Consider the following 17791-nt stretch of genomic DNA (forward strand, 5'->3'; position numbering starts at 1 on the left):
GAGAGAGAGCATGAGTGGGGTTGGGGCAGAGAGAGAGGAGAGAATGAGAATCCCAAGCAGACTTCACACCAGTGTGGAGCCAGATGCAGGGCCCAAACCATGAACTATGAGATCACAACCTGAGCCAAAGTTGGACACTTAACCAACTGAGCCACTCAGGTACCCGGATGCGGCCGTTTATCTATCTTATGTTGCCTGTGGTGTCATGGCCAAGAAATCATTGCCAAATCCAATATCATGAAGCTTTCTATGATTTCTTCTAAGAGTTTTATAGTTTTATCTCTTACATTTAGGTCTTTGATCTATTTTAATTTTTGTATGTGATGTAACGTAAAGCTCCAACTTTATTCTCTTTTTTTTAATGTTTTATTTATTTTTTGAGAGAAAGAGTACATATACGTGTGTGTGCAGGAGAGGGACAGAGAAAGAGGAGATCAGAGGATACAAAGCAGGCTCCACGCTGACAGACTGACAGCAGCAGCCAAATGCGGGGCTTGAACTCCTGAACTGTGAGATCACAACCCGTGCTGAAGTCGGACACTCAACCAGCTGAACCACCCAGGTGCCTCCCCAACTTTATTCTTTTTAAATTTTTTTTTATGTCTATTTTATTTTGAGAGACAGAGACAGAGAGCAAGCAGAGGAGGGTCAGAGAGAGGGGGAGATACAGAATCTGAAGCAGAATCCAGGCTCTGAACTGTCAGCACAGAGCCTGACACGGGGCTCGAACCCACGGACTGTGAGACCTGAGCTGAAGTTAAACGCTCAGCCGCCCCCAACTTTATTCTTTTGCATGTGGCCATCCAGTTGTCCCAGCACCACTTGATGGAAAGACTATTCTTTCCCCACTGCATGGTCTTGGCACCCTTGTCAGAAGTCAGTTGACCAGACACATGGGTTTCCTTCTGGACTCTGCATTCTAGCCCACGGATCCATACGTCTATCCTTTTTTTTTTTTTTTTTCCATACGTCTATCCTTATGTCCATATCACACTATGTTATTGTTGCTTTGTATTAAGTTTTGCTTTACTGACATGTGACTTCAGCTTTATGCTTTTTCAGGTGGTTATTTAGGAGTGTATTGTTTAACTTCCATGTATTTGTGAATTTTCCAGGGCTTGTTATTGTTATTTGTTTAGTGACTGGCTGGATCACTTTAGTGAGTCCATCTACTTCCCACCCCCTGCCCCCACCTCCCTACAGCGCAAAGCCTCTGCTATTGCTCGTTAAGGGGCTGCAGGCTTCAGTATGCCCAGTCACCCTAGCATGACAGCGATTTGTCTCTTTCCCTGACCACACCCAGCTGTTAAGCTACATGGATTGTTGGCTAATTGCTATATATTTTCCAACAATGCTTTGGTTTGCTCCACAAACCAATCCAATCAAATTCAGGCTTCTTTGAAGGTATAGTTTTGCGGCCAGTGTTTGTCCTGACCCCGGCCCCTCCCAGCGGTCTTTCCCCATTTCTCCCTAGCACACTAGCTAGCCCAGTTCAATCTCCATCTCCAAGGAAGCTATCATTCTCCTGCCATTTGCCTTTCACAACCTCCCAGGTTTCTGAGAGCACCCGTAAGCTTGAACCTCCCTTGCATGTGAAGTCAGTTCTTCTGTGAGATTAGAAGTTTTCTGTTTCCCAGCCTGCCTCTCTGTCGCGCCCACCTCCCCTCATCCGGATCTCTGTGGTTCTTAGGCTGCACACCCACACGTCTCCTTGGACATTCCAGTGTATCTGGATTTGTAACTCAACCTTCCTCCCAACTTGCTCCTCTCCCACTGCTCCCCCTCCCCATCTTACTGAGGAGCATCTCTACTAACTACCTCCCAAGCCAGAAACCTGGAATTACCCTAGACTCCAATCCTGCCCTCCAGCATGGGTCACTATGTCTGCATAGTAGGCCTCAGGGCCACCGCCATGGTGCCTTCATTTAGAACCTCCTCTCCTCTGACCTGCACTGTTAAAACAGCCTCCCCCGATCCCTGGCTCCCTCTTTTGCCTCCCTTCGATCCATCGTACACAGTGTCGCTATAGTATTTCCTAAAACAAGACTCTGGCCTTGCTTAAAGTCTGGTAAGGTTTCACTTAGCATCACGCTCAGGTGAAGTTTAAACTCAGCCTGGCACACGAGGCTTCTTCACTGGCCACAGTTCTCAGTGTGGTCCTTGCCCCCACATCACCTGAGAACACGTTGTTAGAAATGCAAAATCTGGGGTGCCTGCTCAGTACCTTAGCTGTCTGATTTCAGCTCAGGTCATGATCTCATGATTTGTGAGTTCGAGCCCCGCGAGGGGCTCTCTGCTGTCAGCACAGGGCCTGCTTCGGATCCTCTCTCGCTGCCCCTTCCTCGCTTATTCTCTCTCAAATAAATTTTTTAAAAATGGCAAATTCTGAGGCTTCACCCCAGGCTTACTGACTGGGAAACCTGGAGCGCTGCCCAGGATCTGCGCTTGAACCAGTCTTCCAGGAGATGGTGATGCAGTGAGAACCACACTGCCCAGCTATATCTGGCCCGCCTTCATGTCCAGCCTCTGCCTGCGCTGGTCTCTCAGGCTGAGCGCCTCTCCTCTCTAACTCCTATGTGTTCTTTAGGGGTCCGCTCAAACTAACTGGTGCCCTTCTCCTATGTTCTCCTGTATTCCCTCACGGCCTCAGGACAGCTTTACTGCAGTGCGAGCCAACTATCACGTTTGTCATCTTTCCTGGGCCACAATCCTCTTGAGGGCAGAACAACTTCTCCCACACACGATGCCCAGCTCAGGGCGGGCACTTGAAATGTGCTGAAATTGAAGGGTAAGCTTTGTAATGGGAAAAGTGTGGAATCAAGAGGATAGGAGGTACAGATGATCACTCTAATTTTCAGAACATCGTATCAACAGGAAGGTAAGAAATGCCCCCTGTCACCAAAGCTGAGGACACACTCTCTGAGGCCACTGGTTCTGCTTTTTGCAGTCACACTGATGATCGCAAATATTTCCCTATCAAAGCCACTCTCCCTGACCACCTTGTTGGAAAAAAGAACAAAAACAGAACTCAATATTGTCCCTTCAGAGGAAGCTTTTATTGTAACATAAAATACACAATTTTGTGACTGCCCCAAATTGTACACAATACTTTTTTGATGGCTATATACTAATCTGCCTCAACACTAAAATATGTATCTGAAATAATTTCACAAAGTTTCAAAAAGAAAAACTATAAAAAGTATACTTCCACTTTAAGTTCTACTCACTTTTAATCTCCCCCCACCCCTACAGAAACCCTGCACATACCACACATTGAAACGCTTGATAACTTATATGTGTGCGTGTCTGGGGGAGAGTGAGAGGCAGAGGAGGTCAAGACTTGCCTCTGCCTCTTCTGTGGTTTGCAGGAACAGGGAGAAAAGAGAAAACACAATGCAGATAGCGAGCATACCCTGCGGTCAAACATCTCTCCCATCTATAGGCACAGCCTCAGGAAAACTGAGGACAAGATGGAGACCGGACCGCCATGGGCCCCCTCTCGGGGCAGCCACACTCTTCGGCTCGTGTCCCATCCATCTCCAGTGCCAACCCTAAAGGGCGAGCTTTGCCCACAGTACACCCTGGGGCCGGGTCCCTGCCCACGTGAAACTGTGTCAGTCCTGGGCCACTGAGCTCCCGGCCCGCCTACCGCTGCACTCAGGGCACTGAGGGCACTCAGGGGCGGGTGCTGGTGAAGTCCAAGGGGCAGGCAGGGAAGGGCTCTTTACGACTGGGTCTGAGAGCGGTCAGGCCTCCCTCTTCCCCCCTTCCCCAACACTCTTGTCTTCACGGGTGGAATTTTAATCAAATCTTGAGGGGTATGTAAAGGGCTTAGCGACATCCTATGTCACCACTGGTAGCATGGAGGGGTTGGCCTGCTCCTCAGAGGCAGAGAGATTCTACTGCCTGGCATAGAAAAATAAATCAGTGTATGAAACCAAGCCAGGGCAAACAGCAGCTTTTAAAAAGTCATCTTCCAATAAATAATTTACTACAGCGGAATATTTTCCTTTAACATCAAAACACTGATAAATTCAGAAGTCATTTTTGTAAAAAAAATATCTGTTTATTTACTCACATGTATAAAAATAAGTTTCTTAGGGCCATTCTCTCCTGGTGTGGTCATTCCTTCTTTGGGAGACGGCGGCCGGGGTTGAGTGACCTTTAGGCCTACCCCGAGAGCTATACCTGCTTCCCCTCTCCCCACCTGACTGCCAGCGCCCGTTCCTTCCTTCTGGGGTGAAGCTACGGAAGAAGTTATGGACGGTATACTGAAGCGGTACTGTTTCGTTTTGGCAGCTCATCAAGCCTCTGAGGAAACCCACTGGCTGCATTTCCCCAAATTACCGATGCCGACACCCGGCAGCCCGGCCCACGCGGGCAACAAGGTCGCTGAGCACGCTAGCCCTGTGTTCAGACCGGACCCCCGCCGGCCCTTCCCTGAGCCGGCCCATGCGGACAGTGAAGGGGACCAGGGTGACCCGGGTGTGAATGGCACAGGCCCCGCCACAGGAAGAAAGGGCTGCGATGTCATATTAGGGTGGGAAGAGAAAAACAAGAAGTCCCGATTTAGAAACAAAACACCAGTGAGCTTGTGTGAGCGGCCACCATCAGTGAGCCGTGGGGTGGCCGCGCTCGGGCGGAAGGACGGGCGGAGGGAGGGCAGCAGCCCCGGGGAGCAGGACAGCTTCCTCAGCGCCTGCGGGTCACGGCCCGGGCCTCCCACTCCGGCCGAGACACAAAGGACCTCGGCACTGTAAGCTGCGGTTATGTGACCCTCTTTTCTCTAGTTCATCAAGCGTGTCTGCGCACGTGCACACACACAGAACCGAGGGGCAAGTCACAGGGGGTGGAAGGCGCGGGAGGGAGAGCACACATAGATGGGTTTGGTGTTAGTTAAAAAGCAACTACCCATCAGACAGCCCGTGACTTCCCTTTGCCCCAGCAACCACCGTATGTCGCCCCCGTTTCCCATCCCTGCCCAGGAAAACGGGAGTCGGGGAGAGGGAAGGAGGGAGGACGGCTCTCTTTTTCAAAAGGCAGTTTGTACATCTCAGAGGAAAGCAGAGACAGTCACGGGTATATATCAATTGCTTGGCAGGCACAGCGACAAACCTCACAGGAGAGGTGATTTCTCCTCCCTTTGTCCTTCTCTGACTTGAACGGCCACATGTCAAAGTTCAGCCACCCTCAAGACGCATGGCCAAGTTCCAGCGTCCAAGGAACTACTGCCTTTTTGCACAAGGTCACAACCACAGCCTCTGTTTATGGCCCCAGTGCTGCAATTAAACTCTGGACAGCAAGGGGGAGAAAACAGCCCAACGTGAAAACTCACCCACACACACTCACACACTCTCACGCTCACACACTCACACACGCTCCCTTCACTGGTGCCACCATGCACAGAAACACTACAGTCACAACTAGTATTAACACTTCACATTATGAGTATTGTTTCCAATGAGAAGCGATTCATGGAATTAAAACATCCACAAGAGTAACTCCTCTGGCGAGGATGAAGAAGCTGAAGACGGCGATGGGGGCGTCATGACTGCGCATGAGGGATCCACTGACTGTCCATAGGTCGGCCCAAGAGCTCCTCCACACGCCGCGCCACATCCATCGTGTCATCCAGATCAAACTCCCCATCGTTGTCAAGGACGGGGTCAGGGCTTGGGAAAAAAAGAGAAGAGATAAAGGGAAGGGAAAGGCTGCCCGAGGCCACCCCAAGCCCCACACCCCGCTGGGTGAACAGCCCAAGGCGGCCTATGCACTCGGCCGAGGCTTCAGGGGAAAGACGCTGCTGATCTGAACAGAGGGAAGTAGAGTCCTTTGCTATCTGGACAGAGAGACTCATACTAGAACACCCACCCCAGCTGTCCCTTACCCTGGCTGTCCACACACCTAAAGCCCATGTGCTCCTTATACAGAGCAAGAAAAATCTCCATTTTGGGAGATGACATCTGCCCAATCCCATTCTAAACTACTAATACCTTCTGGTTGAATCTCTCTCTCCTACCTGGGCGTATGCTGGCGCTCGGCCTGGGTGGTCTCAGACCTACAAGAGGTCTGGGTCCCTTTGTCCACCAGCCCCCCGGGGACCCAGCCTGAGGTCAGGCACCCAGACCCTCCCCGCAGAGCCCCAGAAAGCACAACTTACTTCTGTGGGTACATGTTATAATGAGCCTGGGGGCACACGGCTGGGGAGGGGGCCTGGTCCATGTAGGTGGCGCTGGCCCCGGCAGAGTCTGCAGACGCATTCACAAACCTGCAGGAGGAACAGAAGGACCCTCAGTGGCCTCAGGGCCACAGCCGACCTGAGGAGGGCTCAGGGGGCATTTTTACGTCTCATCGGGGTGTGGAAAGACAAAGCGCCCGCCTGGGGGTCCCGCTGGGCCTAGGGGTCCTGGGTCCTGGTCCTGTTGAGACTAACCCCAGTTCCCTCTCCGGGGCTGAGCCAGGTTTCAGGGGGTCAGGGAATACTGGGTCCCACAAGGCCTGTGAGCAGGAGGGGCAGCGGTGAGGTGCGAGGGGGGCCCAAGTGGGAGGAGAGAAAGGAGGCAGCAGGAGACCAGGGCCGGACCCTGGACACTTACTCAGGGACCACTTGCTTGATCTGTGGCTTCACGTATCCGTCCACCGCTTTAGCTGCCATGGGGGGGAGGGGGGGAGGGGGAAGGGACGGTGATGAGAACCAAAATTCTCAATGAAATAAAAATGTGATCTCCCTTAAGAATCCCAGCTTTTCTCATGGCAGGACACAAGCGCCTAATTCTATTTTAGGATCTGATACAAGCACTTAATATCTGAATCTGTTAGGAGGACCTGGGGTAGGAGAAGCCTCAATATTAAAACTGCATTTTAATGCATCTTCCACGTGGGTCTGGATGTGTTAATAAATTCCTCAAGCCACAGAAAATACATGCTTCAGGACAAATCTAAACCAAACATGAATTGCATACTAAGTGTAGAAAGGAAAAATATCCTGAAAGGTGAGTTACAGATGCAGCAGAGAGGCAAGATTTGCCCTGTGTCCCAGGAACACCATTAGGAGGAGATCAGAAGAGGACAAAAAAGGGACCACATTTCAATCACAGAAGAGGAACACTGTCACAATGAGAGCCCTGGGACTGTCCACCAAAGAAATGGGCTGTCTGTGGAAGAAGTGATTTCCTGACCCCTGGGGGCCTTCAGGTGGAAGGCTACAATCACTTGGCAGCGGCTGCAGAGAGAAATCAGAGAAAGGAATGAACCTGACTTGGTCCCTGGAGTGATGCTGACTCTGAGTATCTCCTCTTTTAGGCAAGGGAGTGTCACGCAGGTATCCGTGTGTTCTTCTGTGCCTGTGGGGCTTCTACACTTGGGGGGAATCTGATGGTCACTCATCCAGGTGAGCACTTGAAAAAGAATGCTCGCGTGTCTCTCTTTCACGCTCCCCAGAATCCCCACTGGGATGTGGGAGGCCGGCGGACAGACCCGAGGGTGGTCTGGTCAGCCATAGCCACGTTTTTAAGAGGCTGACTGTGGAAATCCAGCTAAGTGAGTAGTAGGAATGTGAGAGTCTGAAGTCAGTGAGTGAAGTCTTGTTTCTTGGGCACGTGACTCTGGGGGTTTCTTGGGCACGTGACTCTGGGGGCACGATTAATCCTAATGATGTCAGACAGTGAAGATGACACTAAGGTCAAGAGGATGAAGAATCAGTGAAACAGTCCAAGACAGTGGAAAGTCACATGGTTCACAAGTTGCTTCTTACCCTAGCCTGCTTCTTCTGAGGCTTTCACATGTGCCTTTTTATATTACTGCACGCTTTTTGTGCTTTACAGTTTCTAAAGAATTTTATGGACTGCCAAAAAGATAAAAACCAAAGAAATGCCATAAAAAACAGGACTTAAAAACCCACACTAGCTGTACTAACAAAAAGAAACCATGGTAGGTTTAACCCAAAATACCACATAAATCTAAAAAATTCTGGTTTATTTCTCCATCTAGAAATAGATGCCCACTTCAGGGTGGGAAGGCGTGATATGAAAGACAGGCTCTGTGAAGAAAAAAGGTTGATGGATTAGGCTGCATAGGAAATGCAAGTTTTGCACTTCAGCAAAATAAAACAAATGTTAAGAGAACAATGACATACTGAGAAAAAATATTTGCTATCTATAATAAAAGTCTTATTTACTATATAAAAATACTTCCACCTTATTAGGAAAAGATGTAACTCCGAAAGAAAAATGGACAAGGAATAGAAACACACTTCATAGAGAAAACAGAAACAGCCAGTAATGTGGAAGTGAGGAAATACAGACTCTGGAGGTAGACTGTTTGAGCTCAAACCCTGGTTTGGTCACGTTCTAGCTGTGTGGACTTTGGCCAATTATTTTATTTCTCTGTGCCTCAAGTCCTCCTATGTAAAGTGAGGAGACAAACAGGACAACCTCACAGACCTGTTCTGAGGATTAGATGAGATACTATATGAAAGATGCTCAGGAAGGGCCCAGCACATGCGAAGTACTCAACAAATGCCAGCTGTTACTACTCTAGTTATTATTATTGCTATTATCATTATACAAAAAGAGGTTTTGATCTTGGTTAGAATCAAAGAAATGAAAATAGGAACGAAGACACCATTTTTATGCCAGTCAGACTGGCAAGAAAAGAAGCCAGTGAACAGAACCTACGACTGGCAGGGGATGGAGGAGCAGGTACTCCAACAGACACTGGCGGGACTGAGAATGGATTCCTCGTTCTGGAGGGTGATTCTGTGAAGATCTCTCAAAATGCTTAAAAAGCATGTATATCCTTTGATACAAATTCTACTTTAGGAGTCTGTCCCAGGGAAACAGGTGAACAATGAATGTACCAGGTTATTTCAATATTATTTTATTATTATTATTATTATTATTTTAAGTCAGGTCTACACCGAACACGGGGCTTGAACTCATGATCTTGAGATCAAGAGTCACACGCCACCAACTGAGCTAGCCAGGCGTCCCCAGGTTATCTCAATATTAATTCACAACAGAAAACTGTGACTAACTTAAATGGTCAGTGTCTCAAATAACTGACATCGAATCACCGTACACGGAATTCTATGTAATCATTATAGTTTGATGTTGTAAGATTATACTTACAGACCTGCAACTCTGCCTAGGGTATATATAGTTTTTAATTTATTAAAATGCTTTTATTTATTTTTGAGAGAGAGAGACAGAGACAAAGCACAAGCTGGGGGGGAGGGGGCGCAGAGAGAGGGAGACACAGAATCTGAAGCAGGCTCCAGGCTCTGAGCTGCCAGCACAGAGCCTAACATGGGGCCTGAACTCATGAACCGCAAGATCATGACCTAAGCCAAAGTTGGACACGTAATAGACTGAGCCACCCAGGTGCCCCTGTCTATGGCATATTTTTAAGTGGAAAAAAAATCAGATCACAAAAGATGATGGATAATATGCCCCAAATCGTTTACTGGACTCCAAGTCTGACATGATCTGGCACCCCTGTGGCTCTGTCCTAACCTCCTACACTTTCCTGTTCATTCAGCTCTGGCCCACTGGGCCCTCATGGGGTTTTTCAAATACACCAGCCTCACTCCCACCTCAGGGTTTTTGCACTTCTCTCAATCTAGAAGGTTTTGGTCTAGATTGCTGTGTGGCTACCTTCCTCACTTTCAGTCAGCTCTGTGCTGACAGCACCTTCTCAGAGAGACCTTGCTCACCCCCACATCCTCCTCCCTGCCCCGTCTCTACCCCTTAACCATGCTTTCTTGTCTTCACAGCACCCCTCACTACATACGTGTATTTGCTTGTTGTCCTCCTCCCACTACTAGGTTGTAACCTCCGCACAGGAAGCCCCCAGCAAGCATCTGGTGACGGACTGACTGAAGAATATATATCTACATAGACAGGGGAACTATTCACATTTTTTATGGTGGTTAATCTCTGGATGAGAGATGCTATATCTATTTTCTTTTCCATACTTTTCTTGAAATTTTACAATTAATACAGAATACTTTTAGACTCTGAAAACAATAAAACCATATCCGTTGAAAAATAAATTTTAGGGGCGCCTGGGTGGCTTAGTCGGTTGAGCGTCCGACTTCCACTTGGGTCATGATCTCGCGGTTTGTGGGTTCGATCCCCGCATTGGGCTCTGTGCTGACTGCCAGCTCAGAGCCTGGAGCCTGTTTCGGAGTCTGTGTCTCCCTCTCTGTCTGACCCTCCCCTGCTCATGCTGTCTCTCTCTCTCTCCTAGAAATAAATAAAAATATTTAAAAAAAAAAACAAATTTTATCTACCTTTGTTTGATCTAAGCTTATTTTAAAAGCAATTTGAGGGGCGCCTGGGTGGCTTAGTCGGTTAAGTGTCCGACTTTCGCTTAGGTCATGATCTCGTGATTCGTGGGTTCGAGCCCCGCGTCGGGCTCTGTGCTGACTGCCAGCTCAGAGCCTGGAGCCTGTTTCAGAGTCTGTGTCTCCCTCTCTCTCTGACCCTCCCCTGCTCATGCTGTCTCTCTCTATCCTAGAAATAAAATAAAAATATTTAAAAAAAAAAAAAAAGCAATTTGAGGGGCGCCTTGGTGGCTTAGTTGGTTAAGCGTTGGACTCTTGATTTTGGCTCCGGTCATGATCTCATGGTTTGTGAGATCAAGCCTGGCGTTGGGCTTCATGCTGCCAGCATGGAGCCTGGTTGGTATTCTCTGTCTCCAATCTCTCTTCCCCTCCCTCCACTCGTATGCTCTTTCGCTCTCTTTCTCTCTCTCACAATAAATAAATAAACATTAAAACTATAAAAATAAGTAAAAGCAATTTGAAAAAAGAAATTTGTTTCCTTCCATTTGATATTTGGGGTTAGCAGCAGATATATTTTCTATATGACTGAAGAATATAGCCCAGGATTTACAACTGCCTTGAATAATGCTCAAACAGCAATAACTAAATACTGATCGTGCAGGTCTTCATGCAAGACAGACAGACACACATGCATCACATACACGTACACACTCACACAAAAACTAAAAGAAAACTAAAATCACGACAAAACCAAATCAGAATGCGAACATTGTTACCAGTGGCAGGCTCACACGGAACCGGTGTGTAGTATTTGGAGTACACTTCATCTTTTGGCCGATCAGGAAACACATAGATAAGGTAATTCAGGTCCCCCAGGCGGTCAGCCAGGGACCGGATGGAGAAGTCTCTGGTGGTAAAAGGCATCAGATTCCAAAACATTCTTTCCTCTAGAGCAATAAACAGAATAGTCATATTCTAAAACATGATTTATGAACAGGAAATCTTAAAAAAAAAAATCCAAATATGCTACAAATTAAAGACTCTCCATTAAAACTGTCCCAATAAAGATCTCCATTTAAAAATAACCACAGATTGGGGCGCCTGGGTGGCTTAGTCGGTTAAGCGTCCGACTTTCGCTTAGGTCATGATCTCGCGGTTCGTGGGTTCGAGCCCTGCGTCGGGCTCTGTGCTGACTGCCAGCTCAGATCCTGGAGCCTGTTTCGGTCTGTGACTCCCTCTCTCTCTGACCCTCCCCTGCTCATGCTGTCTCTCTCTCTCTCTCTCCTAGAAATAAATAAAAAAAAAAAACATTTAAAAAAAATAAAAATAAATAAGAATAACCACAGATTGTAGCTCAAGTCGTTTATCAAAGCCATGGGGAAATAAGGAGGTAATACATATGGCACTTCCTTAGAGATCCAATGATCTTGGGTAGTTTCAAGTTCAAACAGTTTTTTGGTCCTTTTGTAGAAGAAATAGATCTTATGGACTCTGATCCTTGACTGCTGTACAAAAGTATCTGAGTGAGACAGGAAGCCTGTCCACAGCCAGAGGCTGCAGGAGAGCTAGGAAAAGCTGTGAATATCTTTAAGTGCAAAAAAACTAGCAAGCTACTCTTATCTTATCTTGAGGATCAGAGGAAAAAACTTGTTCTTGGGTGGAAATAATCCGTGGCCAGGCTTTTATGTGGATTAGGATAAAGGAATAATTAAAATAATTCCAATTTGGGGTGCCTGGGTAGCTCAGTCGGTTAAGCGTCCAACTTTGGCTCAGGTCATGATCTCACAGTTCATGGGTTTGAGCCCCGCATCGGGCTCTGTGCTGACAGCTAGCTCAGAGGCTGGGGCCTGCTTCGGATTTTGTATCTCCCTCTCTCTCTGACCTTCCCCTGCTCACACTGTCTCTCTCTCTTTCAGAAATAAATAAAACATTAAAAAATTTAAAAAAAGAATCTGAATGTTAAAAAAATAAAAATAAAATAATTTCAATTCATCCAAATAATTCTTCACTGAAATAAGCTCGGCGTCGAATAAGAAGGCAGACATTTCAAAAGAGAAGCAGCTGAGACTGTGGACAGTGTTGTGTGTACAGGTAGTCGAGTCAGGGTTGCAGTTTTGTTTCTCAAAATTAGTAACTGTGTTTCCCATGAGAGGATTCTACAAGGGCTGCCTCAGCAGCAGCAACTGTGTCCCGGCGACACCTTTGCGCTCTCTTTCTGAGCTGACCCCATCACGAATCACGAATACTCAATAGCCATTTGTTAAAGTAATTCTGCAACAGAAGCAGCTTATTAGAGCCAAGATATGTTTTAAAAAGGGAGGAACTCACGAGAGTCAAACTTCCAAGCAATGGTGATGCCACCAATTTCAGAGTCACTGAATCTCAGCAAGAAGGTCCCATCAGGCTTGTTAATGAGTAGGTCATGGGCCTGTTGCTTGTTCACGAAACCCAAAATAGCCCTGGATTGCAAAGGCCAAACAAAGAAGCAGAGGCAGAGTGTGATGTTTTAACAGAGGAAAGAGGAGCTTCGAACTCTATTGCTGACTTAGGAAATAGGATTCTCACCCATCATTCCAATGCGGCTTGAGATGTTTTTTTAACACTTCCATCACACCATCAAACCACTGCCAGAAAGTGTAATTTCGTCCTGGTAAATTCTCCTGGTTGGAGACACAACAGTGAACACAAGAAGGCTAACACTTGGAATACTGCCTGCATATACTTTAACTGAAAAAAATCAAGTGGAAAACAAACATCTACACTGTCAGAACCGTACAAATACACATGCCTGTCTGAGTTTTACCAAATGGTCCTATAATTAAAAAGCTGAATAGAGAGGAGGGAAGAAGAGGAGAAAACAACAGAGCGATTACCGACACCCAGGGGACCCCTGCTGTAAACACCTTCACCTGGATCTGAGTTGACTTTCTTTGCTGTCTTTGAATTAGGTCATTTAAAATACCTGGGGTGTGGGGGTTGTACGCAAAGAAACAAAAATTGGATTTAAAGTCAAAGACATGGGGCACCTGGGTGGCTCAGTCGGTTGATAGTTGGACTGCAGCTCAGGTCATGCTCTCTCGGCTCATGAGTTCAAGCACCATGTCAGGCTCATAGCTGTCAGTACAGAGCCCGCTTCAGATCCTCTGTCCCCCTCTCTCTGTCCCAGCCCTGCTTGCACTCTCTCAAAAACAAAACATTAAAATATATATATAAAGTCAAAAATGTGACAGGTGACACTTGAATTCCCTGATGATAGAGGCGAAGTTTCCTCTACCAGCATTCCCTTTTGTGGGCTAAGGGTCCAGGGGGAGCCCGGCTTTGCAGGGTCACAGCAGGGAGCACCAGTGAGTCCACAGGAAAGAGCCACGGACTTCTGACCACAAAAGCTTTACTTCTTGTGAGATATGTTATCTTTTGCTTTCTCTGAAAGGAAAACAATGCACTGCAGCACCCAAAGCCCGGCTTAAATATTCAAAGATCTAGTATTCCACATAAAAAGAGCTATGTGCTTATCCATCTATTCAGAAACTTCTGATTATATAGGGCACATTTTATTAACATCATGAAGAACAAGTGCCCAGGGTAGGAAGACTCTGGAAGGCATCTGGTTTGGAAGGACTGATCTCATGGCAGCTGGCGGTGGGTCCCTCACCCTGTTGAACTGGGACCAGGACACGGACATGCCATTATAGTCTTCAAGGTGGCTGCTGCTGCTGTTGAACAGCTTCTGTGCCAGGAACACGAGGTTCTCCTTGGTCAGGCCCCGGTTGCTCTGCACTTCGGCCTTGAATTTCATGTTGAGCGCCTCACACAGCTGCGGCCACAGCACTTTGTCGGGCACGGCAAATGGCACCCTGCCCTGAGAGGGAGAGAAGCCAGGATCTTAGGAGAAAACAGTTGCATGATTTATTCACTCCACCCACAAAACAAAAACACTGATGACTCAATGTAGTTACACACATTTGCCTTGCTGAGCTGGGGGATAAATTCTAACTTATGGCAAATGCAGTTCTGTGAGATTCAGAAGGTTCCATTTTACCTTCTTCACACACAGCCTAGAAGGTAAGCTCACACTCTCCACTGTGTTCTGTAAACAAGCTGCGGAGCGTACAGTTTAACCCCACGTTCGAAGAGCCACAGAAACAAAATGTGACCAGGGGTCTGGTTTATGTTATAAACCCATGGGCATAGAAATTTGAAAGACTGGTTCTCTAAGTGCAGAGAAATGTGTGTGTCTCACGCATGTGTGTGCACAGGTGTGATCTTTGCCCTTAAACCACCTCAGAGTGAAAAAATTTCATGTGGAAGAATGGAAACTGTGAGCTGGACCATTCTGAGAAACAGAATTTTTAATAAACTGTTTTGTCATCCCATTCAGCCATGGTACCTCATCTTCTTTTTTCACCATTACAAAGAAGTTTTCTGAATCAGCAATTCCTTCACATGACACAGAATTTAAAAGCACGGAAGGGTATCTGAGGAAGTCACTTTCTTAAATCTGTGTCCCACCCAGCAGGCCCAGAGCATGGAACCTAGTTTACTGTGTATGCCTCCAAAGATATTCTATGCATACCAGGAAACACACATTTTTCCTTTAAAAAACTATGAATAGTAGCATAAAATCCACATGTTCTGCATCTCCCTTTTGTTCACTTAATTCTATCTCAGCAAGACCTTACTTACATCAGCACATTAATGAAATTTCTTTTTGTGGCTGCTAAACCCCCCATGGTCTGCAAGAACAGTACGATATCTAACCAGGCCTCCACAGATGGACATCTGTGTGTCAGCCTGGTAACCTTTAGCTGTGACAAACAATGCTGCGACGTACGTATGTCATTTGACACATATGTAAATATATCTGTAGAATAAATCCCCACAGGCATATATTTATTTTAAAACAGCGTGAGATGTATGCTAGTCATTAACACAACTGAAAATGTTAAAAATGCGTATTTATTTAGGCAAGGCCTAAATACATTTAGGCAATTTATTTAGTAACGACATGACATGCTGCAAGAGATGCTGAAGTCACATGGGGACTGAGCTCGGTGGGCAGGCAGGGGACGGAATGAGAGAAGAGGGGCACTTCTATCCAGGAGGCTTACTAGAACGCGATGCAGGCAGAGAGTTTTGAGGAGACTCAAACTCAAGATTTGGACAATGGCCATGGTAGGACTTCTGCTAAAAACCTCACCTTTGCAGCAAAAATATTGTTCTCTAAAGAGGACCGTTGAGAGAACTCAGTGAGACTCTTCACATTAGAATCATGTTAGACAAACATGTAGTTTTACTTCCTGAACACCTACCATACAGACGACTCTACTGTAAATGTACACCACCCACAACTTTTCCTGATGAAATGTTCTGAAAATGCTCAACAAACACACGTTAGTGGTTTTCAGATAGGACTGGATGTATGAATCCACAAAACCACATTCATTCCCTTAGACAAAAGCATCTTGTTCTTGGAGAGACTTGGGATGAATCACATAAGCTAAAATTTGAAGTCACATTGAATGGCACCCTCATTTATTGGAGGGAAGCTGACAGGAAGCAACTGCTAAGCTAAAGTAACCTTCTGAGAGGTCTAACTTCTGGAAGGAAACCGGGAGTCCCAAATTCCATTCATGGTCTCATCCAAAGATACAAAATAATATTTACTAAGTACTGACTATATGACAAGCATTTTATATTTTGTTATGTTATCTAATTTCACTTACTTGTTTTTTTCTTAAGTAAACTCTATGCCCAACATGGGCCCTTCAACTCATGATCCTAAGATCAAGATTCGCATGTTCTACTGATGAAGCCAGCCAAGAGGCTCTGAATGTTACCTAATTTCATCTTCCTAACAGCGCTATGAAGCACTATTATCCCTGTGGTGCAGACACTCAGGGAAACATAGGCTCAAAGAGGGAAAGTGAATTCCCCATGGTCACAACATGAGGAAACGGTAAGGTGTGAGTTCAACCCTTGGCCGGACTCCAAGCCCATGCTCTTTCCATTCTCCAAATACTCTCTACCTCCCACTACAGAAAAGTGAAGTTTTCTATGCTTTTCTGGGGGAGAACACATAAAAGAGATTCATGACACCAGTGTCAAGATCTTGAGACCCACAGGTTGGCAGGATCCACTCACAGGCTCTGCAAAAGCATTGTCCCAAAGAACAGTGGCCGTCGCATTGTTGTCCTGACTGCCATGGACAATCACCACCACTGGGAGGGACAGGGTCTAGAAAGACAAAGGAAAAGAAAGGGCTGAGCACCAAGAGCAACACACTCCTCTCTTACTTTTGTTTTTCTCTATCACAACATATGCATTCTCTCTTCAAGTTTCAGTAAATGTCATCTGCGAATACAGAATCTCAATGGCTCCAAGAATCAAAGGACTCTTCACAATGGTGCATTCAATCTTAGAGATTTTCGATATTTTATTTTTTCAAATGCTTTGTTTTTCTATTTAAAAAAAAATTTTTTTTTAATATTTTTATTTATTTCTAGGAGAGAGAGAGAGACAGCGTGAGCAGGGGAGGGTCAGAGAGAGAGGGAGGCACAGACTGAAACAGGTTCCAGGCTCCGAGCTGGCAGTCAGCACAGAGCCCGATGCGGGGCTCAAACCCACGAACCGCAAGATCATGACCTAAGCGAAAGTCGGACGCTTAACCGACTAAGCCACCCAGGCGCCCCTAAAAAATTTTTTTAATGCTTATTTATTTTTGAGAGAGACAGAGCTGAATGGGAGAGGGGAAGAGAGAGGGAGACACAGAATATGAGCTATCAGCACAGAGCCTGATATAGGGCTCGAACTCATGAACTCCAAGATCATGACCTTGCAGTAGAACACTTAACTGACTGAGCCCCCAGGTGCCCCTTAAATTAACTTATTTATTTTGAGAGAGAGACAGAGACAGAGAGAGACACACAGAGAGAATGCAAGATGTAAGCAGGGGAGGGGCTGAGAGAGGAAAAGAAAGAATATCCTAATCAGGCTCCACGGTCAGTGCAGAGCCCGACACAGAGCATGAACTCACGAACTGTGAGATCATGTCCTGAGCCGAAATCAAGAGTTGGACACTTAATCAGCTGAGACACCTAGGCACCCCAGTGTTTATTTATTTTTGAGGGGGAGAGTGTGTGTGCAAGCAGGGAAAGGGCAGAGAGAGGGAGACGGAGGATCTGAAGCAGGCTCTGTGCTGATCGCAGAGAGCCTGACGTGGGGGGCGAACTCACAAACCCTGAGGTCATGACCTGAACCTAAGTCAGATATTTAGCTGACTGAGTCACCCAGGCGCCCCAAGATATTAGATACTTTATTTATTCATTTTTTAAAAAATTTTTAATGTTTTATTTATTTCTAGGAGAGAGAGAGAGGGACAGCGTGAGCAGGGGAGGGTCAGAGAGAGAGGGAGTCACAGACTGAAGCAGGCTCCAGGATCTGAGCTGGCAGTCAGCACAGAGCCCGACGCGGGGCTCGAACCCACGAACTGCGAGATCATGACCTAAG

General features: G+C 46.5%; 1 protein-coding gene across 1 annotated transcript in view; it reads right to left on the bottom strand.

The window, feature by feature from the left end:
* Positions 1-3034: 3034 nt before the first annotated feature.
* STAT5B (signal transducer and activator of transcription 5B) overlaps positions 3035-17791 on the bottom strand; it is a 69820-nt gene continuing 55063 nt past the window's right edge. Inside the window, exons 12-19 of the mRNA XM_039256733.1 lie at positions 16427-16519; positions 13938-14144; positions 12851-12945; positions 12614-12744; positions 11062-11232; positions 6597-6648; positions 6161-6268; positions 3035-5672 (exon numbers count right to left, since the gene is read on the bottom strand). Of these exons, the coding sequence (XP_039112664.1) occupies positions 5546-5672; positions 6161-6268; positions 6597-6648; positions 11062-11232; positions 12614-12744; positions 12851-12945; positions 13938-14144; positions 16427-16519 (984 nt within the window). The 3' untranslated portion in view covers positions 3035-5545. The remainder of the gene's footprint in view (positions 5673-6160; positions 6269-6596; positions 6649-11061; positions 11233-12613; positions 12745-12850; positions 12946-13937; positions 14145-16426; positions 16520-17791) is intronic.

This window comes from Hyaena hyaena, unplaced genomic scaffold, assembly GCF_003009895.1.
Source record: "Hyaena hyaena isolate Hyena2069 unplaced genomic scaffold, ASM300989v1 scaffold_589, whole genome shotgun sequence".
NCBI lineage: Eukaryota > Metazoa > Chordata > Mammalia > Carnivora > Hyaenidae > Hyaena > Hyaena hyaena.